Source organism: Parambassis ranga, chromosome 15 (genome assembly GCF_900634625.1).
Source record: "Parambassis ranga chromosome 15, fParRan2.1, whole genome shotgun sequence".
NCBI classification, from domain to species: Eukaryota; Metazoa; Chordata; class Actinopteri; family Ambassidae; genus Parambassis; species Parambassis ranga.
In genome coordinates this window covers 12,864,390-12,885,210 of record NC_041035.1, presented here as the reverse complement: position 1 = coordinate 12,885,210, position 20,821 = coordinate 12,864,390, and the positions used below count along the sequence as shown (strand labels likewise).

General features: G+C 40.0%; 1 protein-coding gene across 1 annotated transcript; it reads left to right on the top strand.

Moving 5' to 3' along the window:
• Window positions 1-15,045: 15,045 nt before the first annotated feature.
• On the top strand, window positions 15,046-20,689 carry tmem72 (transmembrane protein 72). Its single transcript, XM_028423563.1, has 5 exons — window positions 15,046-15,339; window positions 17,172-17,238; window positions 17,938-18,009; window positions 18,194-18,333; window positions 18,600-20,689. Exons 1-5 carry the CDS (start codon window positions 15,264-15,266, stop codon window positions 19,025-19,027), a joined length of 783 nt encoding a protein of 260 aa, XP_028279364.1. The 5' UTR covers window positions 15,046-15,263; the 3' UTR covers window positions 19,028-20,689.
• Window positions 20,690-20,821: the final 132 nt, after the last annotated feature.

Genomic DNA, 20,821 nt, shown 5'->3' with positions numbered 1-20,821 from the left:
AGGGACTAATGTAAGGCAATGTTAAGCTCATTGCTCCCTGCTTTTGTAGTCTTACCTTTGAGTTTATTGCATATTTACAACATTAAACTGCAACAGGATCATATGAGAGTCTCCAGGTACATTGACACAAAATACACAGTTATTCCAGACATCAGGTGTGAAATAACATACTTAACTTGTGATTGGCTCTCTTAAGATGCATGTTATTACCACGTGCTAAAATGTCTCCACCAATTTGATGGCCAAGGAGCTCCAACTAAGACTTATATGGGCTACACATGATTTATATATGGCATAATCATATAAAAGGGAAGGTTTCTGAGATCCCTATACCTTTACCTCTCCTGTGTGTTTCATATCTTAAAAGAATCCAAAACCCAGTCTTGGAAAAAAGAAAAAGGATCGTTTAACGCAGCAGCCAAAGCGGTGCGTACATGTAGACCAATTATGGGTGGTCTTTGAAGCAGCCACAACCTCTACAAGTGCTCTTTTCAACTTTCTCCACATGTGGTCTGAACACTTGAGCAAACCTGACCAACGGTTTTACGCTTTAAAGGTCATAAACTGCTCACGTCACACACATGCACCAAAAATTCCGGCTTCTAGCAGGTGTGGATAAACATTAAAATTAGGTGCTACAAAACCATTAAAATTTCATTGGCAGTTAATTTGTTTCTATTGTGGCAGACTTGCTGTTTGAAGAAGATGTATGATGAAATCATACAAAAAAATAACATGAAAAATAGCCTGACTTCTTCTTGTGAGTCTTCAAACCCACAGTGGGACATTTCTAAAATGTCTTTGGTGTTGTGCTCTGGGTTATTTTTCAACTGTGCAGGAAACAGGACCAATATAGTGAGGTTTACAGGGTTTAGTAGCTCATTCACAACCTCACCTCCTCTGCTCTCCCTTCCTCATCCATCTTCTCTAAATTGTTCTCCGGCGACAATGACTTCACGCTCCTGTAATGGTCTTTTGACCACACAGACTTTAGGGGATGGTTGGAGCTCATTTCAACGAGATTCACGAATTCTCCTTAAAAGTTGCATGCATTTGTGTTAGTTTCTGTTTCTGTTCTGTTCTCTGCCTACATGAGTAACATCTTTATAAAGAGATATCTCTGTTTTCAGCTTACCCAGGCGTGGTTTGTTGCTATCTAGTCCAATTTGCTGGTTTGTGAACTAAAAAAGGAGATAAAGGATGTTTTTTTTGTGTGGAAAAAACAATGTATACATTACTATTAATTATTATGTATAATGCCTTTGTAATCATTTGTGCCAGTCTATGTGAGAAGGCCTGGAGGTTCCCAGTGGCCTTGTGTCCGGACCCTTGCGAGGCTCTGTTAACCCCAGACACTCCACACAAAAGCATCTTTGTGTCTGAGAGCTGTATGTGCAGTGAAAAGGTTTCGGGAGGTGAATGTGAAATAAGGTTCTCTCTTTTCTTCTTTTTTCCGCTGTGTCTTTCACTTCCTCGCTTTACAAATGTATGGCAGCCATTAACGGGGGAATCAAGACCATTCAAGAGATGTATAATGGTCAAGAAGCTGTGATAATCCACTGTTCAGATGCTGGCTCGCCGTTGAAATCTGAGCCGGCATTGAGTGGAACTGTATGTCTTTCTTAAGGACGGTGTGGCAGCTATTCAGCAGCCGTGGCTTTCACTCGAATCCTATTAAAGAGGACAGGGAGAGTAATGGTACAGAAACCAATCAGTGCAGCTAACCTCTGCTTTCCCTCCACCTGACCCGCTTTCAGAAGGCTCATTCTCTTAATTTTGGGGTCATAACACTCAATAATAGTCAAACAGGCCACTTCTGCATTTATTATGTGGCATTGGTACAGAGCAGGGGAATTGCATGATTTACATGACTCAGATTAAAAACATGAGGTGTGGAGCTACATGGTTGTAACCCCAGGGATTTTCTGTAAACTTAAACAGGGCTTTATTTGTGTGGGCCAGTGATGATGTTGAAGTTTTACTATGGGCTACCCTGTGGAGAACACACGTACATTAAGACTTCCAGGCTCTCCAACACAAACACAGCAGGCCTCCATATTTAAGTATTGTCGAGGAGAGCTTTGTTGGTTTGTTTCTCTGGACAAAGAGTGGTGACACAGGCTGCAGTCTGCCCTCACATCATTAACACCTGGTAAGATCAAACCCTCTGTGTTAATCTCCCTCTTTGATGCATCTCTTTCTTTCCATATTTTACTGATCCTCCATCTTTTCCTCTGCTCGTTCTGAATCGGTGTTATCAGGTGAGGTTGGTTAGCAGGTCTGTGTCATGCTGTGATTTTGATAAGACGTGTGTTGTTCCCAGGCCAGCACCAAGTGGCCCTGTATTGATTGTTTGCAGCATGTTGGTGAAGCCAGATCACAGGGGGCTTCTGGGAAGCATCTGAGCTCCAAGACAGCTATCTTGAACCAAATAAAACCTGATAACCTGAGGGGAAAGGTCAGAGGAAGGGGGAAGAAAGCGCTTTCATTACGTCACATTTTAACACATATAGTAGCTGTAAAAGGGTTAAAAGGAGATAAAAGGAAATTTTCTTGCATTGTGAAGCAGGCCTGACTGAGTCTCTTCCTAACGTCTGTGCTAATGAAAGGATATAGAGGAACCATGTCTGAATGGTTAGTTAGCTATACGGTCTGCTGTGGTTTCTTAAAACAGAGCAAAGGACTGGCTGATGAATGGTTCTCTGTTGTTTGTTAAGATCTGTGATGAATAAAGTGAACGTGTACATATATTTGGGAATGTTCCATCAAGAGCCAGATGAAAAGATTAATACCGCTCTTATTTCTGCAGCCAGTTGGCTTTACAGCCCAAATTGGTAACAAAATACAGCTAGCGCACCTCTAAAGCTGTATTATCGTTATTTCATTCTATTATTATTATTTAATTGACTATTATTGTTGTTGTTGTTGTAAAATACACAAAAATAGACAGGAAAACACTTCAACACAAAAACGCTGAATGGTAACTTAACTTAAAAAAAATTACTTAATTACAAAGTGCTGAGTGAAAATCAAGTGCAATGCTCCAAGTGAGGCTGCTAATTTGAACTACATCGTATGCAGTGTTATTGGCGGACAGCAGATCAATCTGAGAGGTGATTACACGATGAAAGGGACAGAAATAAAAACAAATGAACAAAAAGAACAAATCTGTTTTCAGTTTCTAAAACTTTTTCCCCCCTAAGCTTTGATTTTTGTTCAGATGTTGGATCATTTGGACTTTTGTTCAAATGGAACCATGTGAGAAGGTTAGAAGGAGAAAATCTATTGAGCGGCTCTGTTAACAACACTGTATTTCTAGAAACGTTCAATATTATTCACTGTGTTAAATCTTTACTGTTAAAAGTGCAACACATGAAGTTTCCTTTATACAATTGCATGCAGTTCTTGGCTATTTCCATTCAAACTCTTAGACTATATAAGAACCATTACCATAATATACTCTTTCAACAACAACAATATTCTGATCAAGGTTTGACAGCAACGTCTGGAAGAGATTAGACAGCTTCCCTTCCACTGGTTTCATATCTGTGCTTCTATGTCTCATGTTGTGGAATATAAGGTGTCCCCTCTGTGGATTTCATTACTAAGGTTTGAACTCTATCTGCAGTGGCTCGTCTGTCTGTGTCAGCCTAGTATGAAATGAAAGTTATACTCCCAGTGTGTAAATTGTTCATATTTGTGCAGCTGGCAGCATGGAAAGAAGTGTTTGGACAACTAAACAATGTTAATTTGAAACCTATTAACATTCTGCTTCAGTTCGGGTTGAGGAAGATATTTTCAACGCTTAACAAGCACATAGAGCTGCGTTTGTTTCCTATTAACGTGACTTACTTTACATTTTCATCCGTGAAATCCCAATCACCATGCTGGACCCTACACCGCACGACTTTACAGGACAAAAAAAAACAATGATCAAACTTCAGTTTGTGCTCATGTTTAAATATTTGCCCACATGTGAAGCTGTGAGTGGTTAAGTGTGTTAGACAGTATTGTTTTTTTGGCTGTGTTGTGTTATTGTGGCAAGAGTAATTATTTTTTTCTTTAATTTAATCTGTCTGGAGCTTAATAGACTGATCCTGATGGATTAGGCTGGTTTCCGTCCAACCAAACACACACACACACACACACACATTAGTAAGCACTCCACTCATTATTATTATGACTTGTACTGTAACAACAGCCTAAGGCCTTGATGAAATATTCCTTCTCAGACACCATCGCAATGCAACCTTCACACACCTACTGAGATCTGACTCAGGACCCACAGTCACAGCTGAAGTAAACACTAATGGGCTGTCTTGAAGGATGCAGTCAATGTGATGCTGTATATGATTTAACTTTGTATTTTAGTCACAATGTTTGTGTCATTTTTATTCTTTTGGTTTACAATTTCAGGCGCTGCCAGCCATATTAGAACTAGTCTACAGGGTCTGCCCCACTACTAACCCACTTGTACCACAACCAGCCACCAGGGGGTGATAGAGGTGCTATGCCAATCATGGGCTATATTGATAAGGAAGACACCATTTCATCATTAAAAAAATCAGTCTGCTATGGAGTCAGTGTAAGGTTTAACTGGTTTAACAGGCCTGCTTCCTGTGTGGATATGAAGGACTGGAATTCAGAGCATATCTTTTTTCATATAAATCTGTGTGTACTGTGTGCATTGTGTGTCAGTGAGAGATGTTCACTGTGGGTTTATCTGTCTGGCATTTGTTTAGACTGTGGTCAGGCTCATTTCACGGAGTCCTCGGGGAAGCATCTCAAACACAGATTCAATTTGTGAAACAAATCTGCTCTTTTTCACCTAAAAGAGAATTGTTTGTCTGTGTGAGTATTTGGTCTTTCTCAAGCGTGGGCGAGGATCTACATCAAGCGTGCATATCTGGAAAGACACCATGGGTGTAAAGCCGCCCAGCACATGAATCAACAAGGGCTGAAATTAAATAGGTGTTTGATTGTAAGCCCTCATGCATCTGATTGCTTGTCTTATCAGTTGTTATCATTATGAGTTGCAATGACGTCAAATCATGAGAAAATGAACAGTTTACCAAAAGCCCATTAAAACTATTATGAACCACAGAAAACACCCACACAGCACTAACAAAGTCAACTTCTGTTTCAGATTGTTAAAAAAGTGAGCTTGTTGAGTCATTTTTTTGTCAAGCTTACATCATCTGTTGGTGTTGTGATGTCGATAACGAACCTGTTATTTTTCTATTGTACAAAAAAAGTTCAGAAACCTTAATTGTGTAAAAAAAAACAACCTTCTAATCATTGCACTTTGTCCTTTTTCTGCACATGTGACAAAAGCTTTGATGCATACACCAATTACTGCATGTGTTTTTCTAAGAGAAACCATGACCCCTGCCTGAGTAAGCACACGTCTGGCACATGTTGGTGTGTGTATAAGGAGCTCTATGTATGTATATGACTGTGTGCACGTATTCATGTTGAAAATAATGCATCTTAGAACTATAATGAGTGAAGCCTGTCATTTGTTTTACTCCGTTTGCTTTCTTTTCCCCTACACGTGTGTCTCTGACTAGAGGGTCTCTAATTTTTTTGTGATTAATGTTCAGACATGTTAGGTATGAAGTAGTGGGTAAACCTTCACATTAAAGTGCAGCCTCCTTTGTGTGTCAGTGTTGAGTCAACATGCACAGGTCTCTGACTGTCAACAGCAAACCTTCTGCAGTTTAAATCACTCATTCACCGTTTTTTTGTGCAGCCGCCAGAGGCCACAGTGTTAAAGGTCATAACTGCAAGGATATATCATGGAGAGACCTCCATCACACTAAGTGACCATGAAATTTGGACAAGGTGTAGCGTCAGGCATCACTGACCAGCTAATCGACAAAAATTTTTTTTGTGGTATGCGGAGATTGAACGAAGCTTTTTGGAATTCCCTGAGGTCATGGGAAGCCATCGTCTGAGCATATCAAGGAAATACCTGATTTTTAAGAACTGTTTGTTATGCATTGAATTGAAAAAAAAAACAAAAACAAAAACAAATGTATAACATTAACTGGAATGTGAGACCACAAAGGGAATATATCAGAATGTTAAAAACCTTTGTTTAATCATCGATAATAACTTCTTACATTGTCCATTATATAAAATCTAGTGGAGTTTCTCACAGAAATGGTAGAAATAAATTGTTTTCCTTTCAAAATCTCTGATACCATGTTTTTCCCTTTTACCAAAATAAGCCAAAGAATTATTCTGATGAAGGTCTGACAGGTTCTGGAAACAATTAGAGAGCGTTTCTTTCATTGTGTTCATGTCTGTGGGTCGTGGCAGTCCTAAATATATTATATTTCTCTATATATTAAATTTGGTTTAAACTATGTCTCACTGAAGGTAGTAGCACGTATGACACTGGCATAGAATTAGAATTAGCCTATTGCTGCAGATGAAAGGGTCAACAGGTCATCCGAATCACCAGAAACCTAAGAGTTTAAAACAATAATGACTATAAAGTGTTTGAAGCCAGTTAACAAAACATCATTTGGATTTCTGGGAAACAAGAGGATTTTCTTTCAGTGCAGGTGAGTTTTAGATATGTTGAAATCTGAAATTAGAACAACACTTTAAAATCATAACTCTTTGTCCGGATATAAACCAGAGCTGCTCTAATCAGAAGCTGACATTTCAGCACAGAAGAAATTAAGAGTTGGAGCTATGCCACAGGTTCATATCATAGCAGAACAAATAATTATAATTTTCTTTTTCTTTCCAGCTGAAAGCGCCTTCAGTGATTTACACCTACCACACTGGAATAAACTGAAACAATTAGAGTCATTACTGCTGATGTTATTGCTGAAACAGAATCGTGTTCCTTCATATTTATGTAGCCGTTTACATGTGAACGTGTTAAACTCTTGTGGTTTGTTGCTGCATCTTGTTAAGTATAAACACAGATTTCATGCATGACTTATTGCTGTGCTGAGTTTCTCCATTTAGACAAATGACCTTGGCTGAAAAAGGGACCCTGGGGATCTCGCACCTCATGTTCGCCACCTCCAATAGAGCTTTGCTTTTTCACAAATATCGAACATTCTGTATCATAACATCCCTCTGACCTCACTGTTAACCTTTCACCAATCACTAACATTGATCCTTTCCTCTTCAACTTTAGCTTCACACCTCCCCCGTGCTTTTCAATCTGCATCCAATATTGTTTCAATAAGTTTAAGCCACTGTCCCTTTCCTTAAAGATGGGTTGCCATAGTGACAGAGACCTGTAGTGTTTCACCCATGACGTCAGGGTCACGCAATGATTTTCCAATGTTAAAGACGTCTTCGCACCTCCAAGCATGTCATGCATCGCTGAAGCTGAGGTTGCAGGAGTGGAGGGTTAAAGCGCGGCCATGACCCTGCTGATGGAGCACTTCTGTGTGGTCGAACAGGGTCAGGGAGGACCTGTGAAAGGTTAAGGCCAGAGTGACAGGAGAACTACATACAGGCAACACATTCATTCAACGTGATACACATCACTCTGACAGAGGTCTCATCCATCCTGATGGCCACTTTCTTCATTACCGTGATGAATTAGGTTATGTGAGGCACATGAGATTTGATTGAGATATAGAAACATCAGAACCCCTGGACATTTTTTTGTTTATTTCTTTATTTCCTATTGCACATGGACATCTGAGCGGTCATTATCGTACTAGCGTAGCATATCATCATCTGACAGCCAACTTGTGCTGACCTGCTTGTGTGATGATAAGCACTAGTAGCCTCCTGCCATGGGAGGACATTGAAAGTGATCAGTCTTACATGTGTTTGCTGTTATTAAACCCACCAGTTGTCACTCAAAGCTTGTTAGCACGTCCAGTTATGGAAGCAATAATTATGGCGTCTTCTTATGTGATTTATGTACGCGACAGGTGTTCAACAAATATATACACAAACTCAGGATGAACTGTGGCTGTTATTCCCGTAAAGTCAATGTCCTGATCCAACCACAGAAAGCATTTGTTCCTCCGCCGTTAGATCAACAGGTTTGTGGATGCCAGGATAAACAATTTTAAAATCTCTGTCATCAAATCCATGAATTCTCATAACACTGAAGAGACTTTTTCTGTTTTGGGGATTTAGAAAGCTGGCCCACATTCAAAACACCCTCAGACGTTTCATGTGAACTGTAGCCCATCAACCTTGCTTCATGTTTATTCAGTTTTTTAAAACTGGTCTGATAATAAGATCAAAACTTTCAGTTTCTTTATGATGCTGACTGACTAAATGAACATTCAATTTGCTCCCTTGACACTTTACAGTCTCTTAAAACCAAACATGTGTGCTCAAATGCCTCCACACTTGCTGATGAGATCTACCTACCAGGCTGTCCTTGATTGAGGCCTCCCTTCATTGGTACAAATGGCCAAGCAGATGCAGTTAGCTAAAGCCAGCAGCATGGAAACATTTAACCAGGCTGAAGGATGGCCCTCACCCTGACCACCGCACACACTCGTAAAACACAGCCATGTGTAAAGGATTGGGAGGATGATGACTTCTCTGTGAGGGCAGTAGACATGACTAATGACATGGTGTTTATAATGTGGCATATAATAAGACATGATTTTACTCTTTTAACCTAGATCTTGAACTTAAGCATCCAATTTATTGCCTGTTATTGGACAGAGCTCACAACTGTAAATGTCAGCTGCAGGATTAGGGACTGTGATTTTTGGAAAAGGCCAAACCAAGCAGGACAAAGAACCTAGACAGAGGCCCAGTCTTCCAGCTAGGGTTATTGTGTCTTCTGGAAGCTCCAATTTTGGCAAACTTGCTTCTATTGACTACACAATGACAAGCTAAACAGAAGTTAAACTTTCTCTTGGTTGGATTCCAGTGGCCCTGAAATGTAGAAACAGATCTAAACACCATCTGTTTGTGCCTCTGTGAAAGATTCTAGTTTATGGTCTTGACCCACACACAGGGGATAGACAAACATACATAAATATTACTTCATTACAAAATAAGAGGCATATTTTACACACCCATGGCACCCACACCTTTACTGCAGAACGTATTTTAGTTCTCTACATTATTTAAAACCACAGTCTGATAAGACCAATATCACAACAGCTTGGAAAGCTGCAACAACAGGAGGGATGACAACATTATTCAACTATGCACTTTGACCAGTGAGGCTGGTGTTTGTGCCCCCTGTGGGACAATTTTACTCTCATTACTTGTAGGTTTGGGAAATGTCATGGTTTGGGTTTGGTGGTTTTTCACTTTATTAAACATGTACAAACATTATTTTGGCTTACATGAGCTGAAGATTTCCCATGCACATTTACACAAGGGGTGCCAGATATGTAAATGACGTTTTTTTTTTATTTTACACTTACAAAATTCAAACACCACAGTCATTTATCAGGTGAGGGTTGATTAAACTTGCTTTGGGCCATCACTTTCCACTCTACCTTTTCTTACATTGGTTAGGTTTAGAAAAAGTTACAGTTTAGGATAAAATAAACCTTTTGGCAGCTTCTCTAGGCAGCAGAAAGATTCTCTTCTTGTTTCTTAGTTGCCATGGTAACTCCTCATCCGGCAGATTTTACATGGATTTAACTTGATTGCTTGAAAAGCAATTAATTGAGGTTACCAGACACATCTGTGTGTGTGTGTGTCTCTGTGTGTGTGTGTGTTTGCCTGTATTATTTCTCTCTTTTCATCAGATTTAATGGAACCATGAATTTTACAGCTCCCAAATGGACACTATATACAATACAATAAGTAGTTTTTCCTTTGAAATTCCAAACAAGTTCTTACTGTGTTCTGTGATGGAAAAACAAAATGCAGGTTACCTCTGTCACCCAGCATGCGCACACTGCACCAGGATATACAGCAGGATGTCCTCAGGAAGGAAAAAACTCCCATATCCACTGTCATATTCTTACAGTCTATTGCACCCAGTGGTGTATTCAACATTGTTGACTTCAGCTTCTTTTCCCTCTTGTCTCTTTTTGCTTTCTAAGTTGAACCTCTGTCTCTCTAGAACCCCCCTTAGAAAATCCTTACAGCCAGGCCAGATTACCGTGAAAGCCTTTCTTCCACTCCTGAAACAAGGATGAAATGAGGAGCAGATTTTTATGACTAAGGTTTGGATGTTATTAAAGACTATTTTATGAGATTTATTTTTCTGTGTGCAATAAAAAGCTGCACCCTCTCAGATGTTATCATGGTGGAGATGATGCTATTCATCTATATATTTTAAAAGGAAGCATACTGTGGGCTCAGTTGAATCTTTTATTCATATTTTATATTCATATTTTAGATCCATGTTCTCGTGTCTGATCAGACGGAGGCACGTGAAGCAAAGCCAACGTGAGGCGACCCGAGCCATATGGGAGGCTGCCGTCAGGCTGCATGGAACAGAGGGGCCTGGGTTTGTGCTGCAACCTCTTGGTTGAGGGCAAATACTTCATCTTTAAAGACTTTACACTTCAACCACAAAGGAACTGCTCATGGGACAGAAATGCTGTTTTATACAGAAAGAAAAATTAAATAAGAAATATCAGAACTCCTCAGTACTGAGGCCAAACTCTGGATTGTTTACAGTTCTCTTTTCTGGTTAATATCAGTGTGTGAATCTAATTGTCTGTGCACATGTGTGTGTTTACTTTGCCCTTATTCTTTAACCCCATCTCTGCTTGGCAATGTGTGTATACAGCGGCCCTGCTCAAGATGATAACCCAGTATAAAAACATCCAACCTGTCTGACAACAGGGCTTCATCCACTCATTGGCTGAAAAACAAATCACTTATCCAGACAGTTCATCTGTGGGCATTTATCAAAGAGCTGTTTCTGTTAATTAGGTCTGTCTGTGACATGAAAAGACAAAAGATTTTATTTCGGTGGAGACAAGTTATGAGCAGGATGATGGGAAAATGGGAAAAGACTGTTTAAACTCTTTGTTAGATGCTGTCATTTAAAGCGAAAGGGCAGAGAGCGATCTACAGACACATCACCACAAAAACAGATGATGACCTCAGCAGAATGTGCTGAATGCACACAATACATCAAAGTCTGATTCTCGTGTTACAGACGATGTAAACCTCCAGACTGAGCTGCTCAAATCAAAACCTGAAACAGAAAAGATGTGACAGTCTGCCATTAGCTTTGGATCAGAACCACGGGAGAACACACACACACACATTCACACATGTGATGGATGTGACATGATCATTTCGTTTTGTCTTCAACCAGCTCATTTGCATGAAGGAGTCTGGATTTTTCAGACCGTCGTGCCAAGTTATACTCTGCCAATCAAAATGAAGTACACATGAGAATGTATGTGTTTTATTTCTTTTAATAGAATGGAAAGAGAAACCACTCAGAAACTCCTGAATAGAAATCTATGAGAAAATCTGTTGCACTCTGAATAACCGAACTCATCAAGAAACATCAAGTTCTTCTATATCAACAGAGCTAAAAGGAGACAAAGTGATGGGCGTGCACTCATCAGGTGGACACAAACATGACTGCAAATAATTGCTAATTCCAGGTTATGCGCTGTCTTAATTGGTAAAAATCCTCCAAAGTGCACAGAAGCTGCAGAAGCTGCATTCAGTTGCACATTTAGAGATAACTGATTGTGAGAAAAATTCCTTTTTTCAACAACGTGGTTCTTCCTCCCTCACAAACAAATCAGAAACTTAAAATTGAAACAGTTCTCACAATGTTTGAACTTTAACTTCAAACATTAAGTCTAGCTTCAGGTTGTTGCTGCAGAGCAGGAATGCGATCCAATGACATGAACCTAGTTTTATTTATGCAGCTTCCAGCTAATACTATAATTCTTCCTTTAAACTGTGAGGGGTCTGAACCAAATGAAATACATATTCCACTGTGTAATGATGTATATAATCTGTGTCGACTGTAAGGTTAAACAGAAAAGCATTAAACATCTTCTGTCTTCCCAGAACTTTCTCCGGGATTCGTATCTGTTTCACAACCACATATTTCTCCTGCTCCTTCCCATGTCTGTACTTCATCTTTCTGGGTGATGCTATTGACCCTTCGGTATCATTATTAATAGTATCTGAGAAAAAAAAGTTTTTCTCAGACACTTTTTCCTGTAAGCGCTTTAAATATTCTTTTCAGTTCATGAATCAGTCGGGCAATGACCACTGAGGCCCTGCACCAAGACCTCTTAACCACTAGGTGACTCCCTGCATTTGTTAATAGTCTCCACTGTGGCAGAATAGCGGTGTTTAATCCTGTCAGTGTGGTGTAGAGTAACAGACAAACTGTGAACACCTTAGCATCAGATGAGACAGTATGGAGAGGTATTCTGCTGCTGGTGTGATTAAGATTAAAGCTGTTTTCACTGGTTCTGACAGGCACCACACACCCACGCTGGGCTGAAAGCAAGAAAGGGAATTAGGGATAATCTCTAGTCTTATACCCACAGGCTCAGTACAGTGAGGCTGAGAATGGTCTGAAGCCAACATGATGTGGAGGGTGAGGAGGCATAATGAGGAGATGATTGCAGGGCGAAAGGAAGTGTGAACGGGAGAGGGAAAGATTGAAAAGAGAGGTCAGGTGGTCAGAGATGTTGAGATGTGTCTGTGAAGCTGCACAGACCAGATGAAAACACAAGACTCTATTTATACTGTAACATTCGACACTTAGATGGAAATCACTCACAATTACTTTCACTGGTCCACCCTCTGGCACATCCTGAAGGTCGCTAATACTCATAAAGTACAGTGAATGTCAGCAAGGATCCTCACACAATAAACCAGACATGTCAAATAAACATACACTGAACCCCTGCTCTGGTATGAGTCAGTGATTACCTGGCTCATGTGCACAAATGTATGTCCATCCAAACACTTGATTTAATCAGATGTCTTTTATTTTCTTTACATCACATATAGTGTGTGTTCAGACTGGTGTGTATATCCCTGGCTATGTTTCTCTTATGTAAAGGCCATGTATGTGCAGATTAATAAACTGGGTTATACAATATGCAGTTCAACTCCTTGACTGATTATGCAGAGTTTCCAATTGAGTTTTGTGGTGTTTCTAGCACTGTTGCCAGGTCAGCTCAGAAAAACAAACACAGCCCCATTAAAATAGAAAAACTGATTAACAGGCCATCGTAGCTTGGGCACAAGTTTTAATTAACAATTAAACGAGTAAAGTGCAAATTGCATGGGTCTCGTAGGGCATTATTTTACTACACATATTTCTTTTTTATTTATTTAATTTTAGTTTAAGTTTGTTAAATAGTTTATGCGGAGGGGTTTTCTTTATGTAAACTGGGCATTGTTTTTTTCTTTTTTGTTTGCTGTTGTTATAAGTTGTTGCAATTGGGCAGTTATTTGATTTGTGTAACTTGTATGTAACCTGCCTATAAGTTGTTTTGGTTTACTTTCTTTTTATGTGTTCTTTGTTGTGAGCCTACTAATTTGATTTACTTTTCCCTTTTCAGTGGCTGGTGGCCGCTGGCTGGTGGTGGTGCCGGTGATTGGTGTTGGCATCCAGTGTCTTGTCCACAGTGTTCCTCTGGGATTGGTTATTTGCTCAGAGTGTGCCTGCCACGTGTGCTTGGGGTGATTTAAGTTTTTTTGTTGTTGTTGTTGTTGTCTTGTCCATAGGTCCCAGCTCCTGATCAGGTTCCCCCTTCCCCTCTCAGTGTGAATGAGTGATACAAGCATTGTACTAAATGACTCAAAGAATTGTTAATAAAAGTGTTATTTCTAACTGAATCAGTAACCACGTCTCATGCCTCTTGAGTATGTGAACCTGTGTGTCTTCACACCTTGGGCCTTTCCCCTGGCTGGATTTACCGCGATTTAAGTGGAATCTACGGACATCGTGGATTTACCAAAGACAGTCGATTACCCCAGGACTAAAAGGATTTTACCCGAATGACTGGAGTTTGGTGAGATCACGTTTTATTCGTTTTTGACATGTAGACACAATATAGTTTCTGTTTAAAACTGACAATTGTGTATTTTTTTTATGCAAGTGTTCGATCATTTCTACAGATCACAAGGACAGATATCCTTGTGGTTGCTATAGCAACAGATATCACCACCATACCAATATCAGCAACTTTAGAAAGGACCAGAGCTGACTGGTAATTTCTAATAATTACAGTGACACTGTTGGTGTTGTGAACTTTTTGCAGCACGGTTTATACACTCATTTACACTCCATTCCCTGAATGCTACAAATAACCCGGATCCTAAGCCGGAAACAAGTGAAACTGGAGCAACAACACAAAAGTGTCTTTGTTGGAGATTTAAGGAGATTTATGTAGCTTACTTTGGCTCCTACCAGGAGTCAGAGTGTGTGTGCATGTGTGTGTGAACTTTGTGACTCTAACTGTGGGTTCCAGTAGGCCTCTGCTGTGCCTGAACAAGCTTACTCCTCAGCCAAAACTGCGTCAACTGATAACGCGGGCCTGTATTCACACACAAGTCTGTCATCCGGGTTACTTGTTTCTTGTGTTGTTTTATCCCATATCCACAGCATTGTCACACTATTCACTATGTGCAGGGAGTCAGTGGTGCATTAAAGTAAACTGCATACTAAGAGGAGTTTGTTTATAATATTTGCAAAGCTGTAAAAATTGCTCCGTGTTTACTGACGCAGGTCTGTAGCCTGTTTCGTCACTGCTCACTCTTGCTGAAACGAAGTTCCAACCACTGAATGCTGCTGCGTGTTTGGCTGTTAATACAATAAAAAAAATCCATTATAATGAGTTTCAGATGATTTTATTACACATAATCGCCAAAATTACTCAGTGGTAGGGAATGGTCACAGATGTCACTTGATGCTAATTCTCGATATGTGTGTTAGTTTTATATTAATTCTTCACAGATAATTTTTAACCAGCTTCAATGACATTCATGTTGTACTGAACAAATAACCCTGGGCTGAGTTTCACCTTGCCTTACAAGCTAAACCAGCTGAAAGTGGTATTGTGTGTGTGTGTGTGTGTGTGTGTGTGCGTGTGCGTACATGAGTGTGTATGATTAGCAGTTTCTGGAGCAACAGCGGGATTGTGTCACAAACCTTTCTGAGGTAAACTTGTCCAGTCCAATGGCCTCCACATCATGGCACTGATGGATTATGTGGCTTTTCTACCATCCGTCCATCTGATGATCGGTCGACTATGCATCTAGAATGCTGCTTTTGTTTTAGTTCAACTATTTGACAGAGCATTACATTTGTTTATCAGTAAAGAGGGAAAGTATTTGAGGTCATGGGAAACTCTGAGAGCTCTTGGTGGACTGTAGTGGAGATCGCCTGCAAGGTCCTTGGTGTTTCTACGGCAACAGGTAACATAAAAAAATAAATTAAAAACAGACAAATATTAGATTAAATATAATTAGATTAACTTTGCGTTTGTCGTGCGTGCCAGTTATTGTTTCAATATGAGCCTGTTTTGCCTTTTGGAGACACTAGCAGTAGCAGAACAACATCTAGATGATCTCTGTAAAGGTCTAAGTTCAAAAGCTATCCTCCAAAAAATGATCAGAAGCAGTAGCAGTAGTTAGATTCTGTGAAGTGTGATTTGTTTTTTTATTGCTGCTCACCTAAAGCTTAAAGAGAGAAGCATCCAGTTGGGCTTTTTAAAAATGTCATGTAGGAGTCTTGACCTCCAAGGACATCAAATCATCTCTTGGCTGATAGTGTATATAAAAATATACTTTATCATGCATAACCATGCTATTTTTTCTTCTCCTTTTTCTGTTTTCTCTATTCACACAGGGACAGATTGCACGCAGCTCTCTTAGCCACATTAAATCATCACAGGGGAAATAGCTCTCTTGTTGCTGCCTTCCTCAAAAAATATGAGACCCCCTTACACTTAAATTTAAGCAGCTGCAGACACTGAGAGAACACCAAGACTCTGTATCCAGCTGGGTTGTTGGGCTTATATGATCACAAGCTGTTATGTATTCACACCTACATGAGCTTTCTGTGCATTGTTTTCATAAGTGTGTGTGTATGTTTATAGTATGTGTGCATGCTCCTCTGGTCTGGCTGTCTGCATGTCTGGGTTGGCCTCTGTGTGTGTTCCATATGCAGACTTATAGACATGTAGGGTGTGCATATATATTATGTATATATATATATATATATGCTAATGTGCAGCTGGTCATTATGCAGTGTTAATTCCCCTTGCACTCACTAAACTACCAGAAACCATTTAGCAGCATTCCCTGGATTTCCCTTTGGTGCAGATAGTATCTGTGAATTTCTGGTAAGCGGGCCACAGAAATTGCTTCCATGTGTTTCACAGTGATCATCATGCTTACCTCACAATAGAAAAAAATGCTTTTGGTGGCTTTTCAAATACTTTGTTGTACTTGTACTTGTACTGTTGTTTCTGTCAAATCAGTGTAGTAGTGTCCAGTGATGAAACATAGACTATATGCTATGCTAACCGCTATTAACCTTCTATAAAACTAAGAAATCAAACTACATTCTGTTAAAATGTTAGAAATTTAGATTGATATCTTTAGGAAAATTGAATTTTAGCTCCACCTGCCGAGTACATCTGAAGGTTCCTGTTGATAATCAACTGATGAACCCAAATCATTATCATTATTAAGGCCAAGGTGGCACACAAATAAGAGGGGGTATCAACCCACACTGACCACAAACACTTGGTGTTTTTTTAGCATGTCATTGTTGTGGTTTACTGGCAGAAGTCCTGTAAACATTTAAAAGTCAACTCAAATAAAATGACATACTTTCTCACAATGATATGATAATTGCAAGCAGGAGTAAACCATTAGCAAGGTTTTGTGACTGTGACAGAAACAATTGCAATAATTGCTAACATGAAGCGTCCTTAAACAACTTATGGACATCATCAGATCAGTGGTACCCCCTGGTAAGTAAAGCATAACCTCAAGCTGGATCACTTTTAGTCAAGTTTTGCTCTGTGAAAGAAGTGGGGTTTTGGTCTGGACTGCCTTGAAAACAACACGACACAGATACATTAGAAAGTTAAACCCAACAGAGTGGAAAATATTAAAGGATTTAAGCTAGTTTAAGTTGTTTTTTTGCTCTCTGCTGAAACTTTGCCGTCAGCTAACATGAATATCATGAACCAAGTCTGACATCTGGTGGACACTAAGAGAATATATCTCTGTTTCAGTGTTGTGTGCTGTGGGAGTGGAGACACTACAACAGGGAGAGTTCACCAGCCTGGGCATCTACCTTCTGTAAGTCTTAAAAGGTTTTAAGTCTGCTTTGTGATCCGCTGTGGGAATTAAATCCTACTAAAGTTGAGGATAAACTGGTGGCATTCCTAAATAGGACACAAAGAATGTGCAGTCTGGGGGGTTTAAGAAACAGTTAAAATACTGCATGCTTTCATAATCTTTCATGCTGCAAAGGCACACAGGAAGATATTGAGAAAGGAGTCAAAAGGATGAAGCAGGGTGCAGAGGGCAGAAATGAGACCAGTATTCCTCTGCTGTTATTATCTCTGTCTCATGGCCAAACTCCCACAGAGCCACAGGAAAACATCTCTCCAAGGACTCCAGAAATAAATGACTGTTTATTCTGTCAGGACACGCAAAACTCAACACTTCAGAGAGGCTGGCACACAATAATTTGGAGGCATTTTTATGGTTCACTGGACAAGATTGTTATCACACTGTTTAATCACAAAACAGAGACAGATGGAGTGCATATACATGGGAACTCTAAACAATCAAAACAGAATCTCCTGCATGTCAAGCTTGTCGTTGGCACTTAAGTCTTCCCCTCTTTTTTAGACATTAGAAAAACTCTCCATCTGAAGCCAAAAAATATGCAGAATTGACCCATTTAGATCAAAACAGATAAGAAAGTGTTTACTGTTTGTATCACTGAGTCGTTATCAGTTTTATCTGGCTCATAATCTCCCCTTTCCCAAGAACATCATCTGCAGGCATCATGATGTTTGAGCTGGCCTATTTCCTGGATGCTATCCTGAACATGTGTCTGCCGTGAGTCCACAACCATCTACATTTGGCTTACTGTATAGAACAATAAGTTATTTTAAAACTGCTGTTTTACTTGTCGAAACCATTGTAATGAAGGGATTTTTAAGGTTTAAAAGTATATGTGGATCATCAGTTTTAAAGTGAGCCCACCTTGTGTTGCTCATCGTCTTCCTTTTCACCCCCACAGCTGTCCTCCAGACTGGCAGATCTTTGTACTGTGGGGGAAGATGGCTCGCATTGGAGGCTTCCACAAATTCCTCTATTACTCCATCATGTCAGTGGTCTGCTTCTTGCACCCTGTGTTGGTGTGGCACGCAATTATCCCAGGTAAAAAAAATGATACAGGTTTAGGTGTTATTATTAATGTTTTTCAAGTGTCTCTAGAAGAAGTACGTCTTGTAAAATCTACTGGTTCTGATGCAGCTTATTACAATCACAGCCAAGAGAATAGTGTAAATGGTGGCTTATAGAGTGCTGCAGGCATTAGATCAAAAGATAGAAATGCGCTAACATTTTAGCATTTCTGATTCCTTTGCCCCAAAGCCATGAGATCCTTCATTAATGACTTAATGACAAGTTATTTCTGACTGCAGGAACAATGCTTCTGGTGACAGCCTTTTTCAACTTCGTCCTAAGCAAGAAAACAAAGAACAAATCTCCTAAAAGCCCCCAGGAGAGCTACAACGACCAAGGCCCGACCACTGTCTGTGAGACAGAAAGACCCGGCTTGGATAGAATTTTCTCATTCTTCCACATGGTGACAAGAAGGAAAGGAGAGGGATCCGAACTCATGAGTGGAGACAGCTGCCTCAACCTCACAGAGAGAGGGGAGAGCATCCAAGCCATGCTAGAGCTGAGAGCACCACCTAAAGATGCAGACACAGATAGGAGGAGGTGGAAAGAGAGGAGACTGATATGCTTCAGAAGTAGGGAGGAGCCTGTGGAGAGAGAGATGGAGGAGATGGAGGGGTACAGTGAGCCAGACACCACCTCAGACACCGCACCTATGATTACTAACTGAACACCTCACTGCACGCACACAAAGGAAAAACTGACTGTTTATTCTATGTGATCACAAAACTCAAACACAAGGATTATTAGTCTGTTTTGTTATTTAAAAAAATGGTTGATTTCTATATTCTATATTTTTACTTCTTTGTATATAATGAAATCCATTGTAAATATTTGACCTTGTATAAATTCAAAGACAAGACGTTAAACCACGTGGCTTTGGACTTCCTATTTGTAAAGCCAGGAGCATTGATTGAAGGGTAATACATTAATAGCAGGCAATCCAATCCAGTTACTGCAACATGCATTATTCATAAGGTAATAAATTAGATCAACTGTGTTTTGTCATTCATTCAGAGGAAAAATGTGCAAATGTGACTGAGAGCAGCAGACATGTGCAGGTGCATGTGCTAGTCAGATTCAAACCTCCTCATTGTGTGTTTGTCATGTGTTAGCGGTGACCATGGAGACGGAGCTCCTGGGAGGAGTACTCACGTTATTATGGTGATGAGAGAAACACTGGCTCCACCATGGGCCTGTGCTCCACCAAAATGCACCAAATTATGTTGTAGTATAATTTCTGGACATTGATAATATTCATGGGTTGTGTGAATCAGACCCAAGCTCAATAAATCACCCTGGCATTAGCATGTGTGTGACACACAGGCTGGTGTGAAAATCCTATATTAACATTAATTTTCCTTTTGTTTTATCACGGTGCAAAGAATACAGATACTCCTCTAATGTTCAAGTCATAAATCAATGTTGTTTTGTCCTGTCAAAACACACACCTACACACATGCACACACATTGTATTCCTCAGTCCTTTGTTCACCAGTATATAGCTGTATGAAGCCTTAAAAGCGGTCTCTCTGCAGCATCAAAGCTAAAGAGAGAATCAATAAAAGCAGAGAACCTCATTCATCAGAAAGCACCTCACTGAGAAGTGGAGCCAGACAGCGACCATGTGAAAAACCCACATGCACATAAAAATAGCCTGAAGGTTAAACAATTGGGTTATTCTCCATATCTGACACAAATTACAGACCCAGCAGCTACTCAGTGTCATACATTCATCCCAGTGTCGTATGAATCCAGTCAGGAGGGATGAGACTTTAATGGAGAGAACAGAGTGCCTTTGTCCTGAGGTCACTCATGGGCCCATCATCTCTATTATGGTCTTCATAATGATCTCTGGTCAATTAGTAGCTGAGTAACCCAATAATAAACAGAGGAGAAGAAAAATGTAGGTCACAGTTTCCAGTCCTCTTCCATAAATGCTATAGCAGCTTTATACTTATCCACATCCTTTTGAGAAGGAAGTTGTTCAGCTGTTGGAACAACTTACTTCCTCTGTGCATGTTGAATCATAAATCCTATTCCAACACACACAGACAGAGAGAGGGAGAGACTTCCTACAGTGTTTCCACCATACAATAGTTTCCTAGATGGCAGATCCAGGCTCAAAAACAGGATGGGTGAAATAAATCTTTACATGGCACAGGAACCTCTTCCTGTATAGCTCAGCTGGATGAAAAACACATTATGTCTTGTCTTGTTAAATACTTGATGTTTGTTTCTAAACATGTGAATTGAAATATAAACTAAATGAAAAGAGTGCACAAATTATAAGGAGTGAAAAAACACCTTTAATAAAAATAACCTCAATGGCCTTCTGTGCTGAGTGTTATCTTCCTTTGAGCACTGAACACCAGACTTTGCTGTGAAAAAAGCCCCCAGAGGCACCTAGACCAAGAGGGGACGCACCCCAGCTCATCCAGCCCATCAACAACTCTGATTGGCT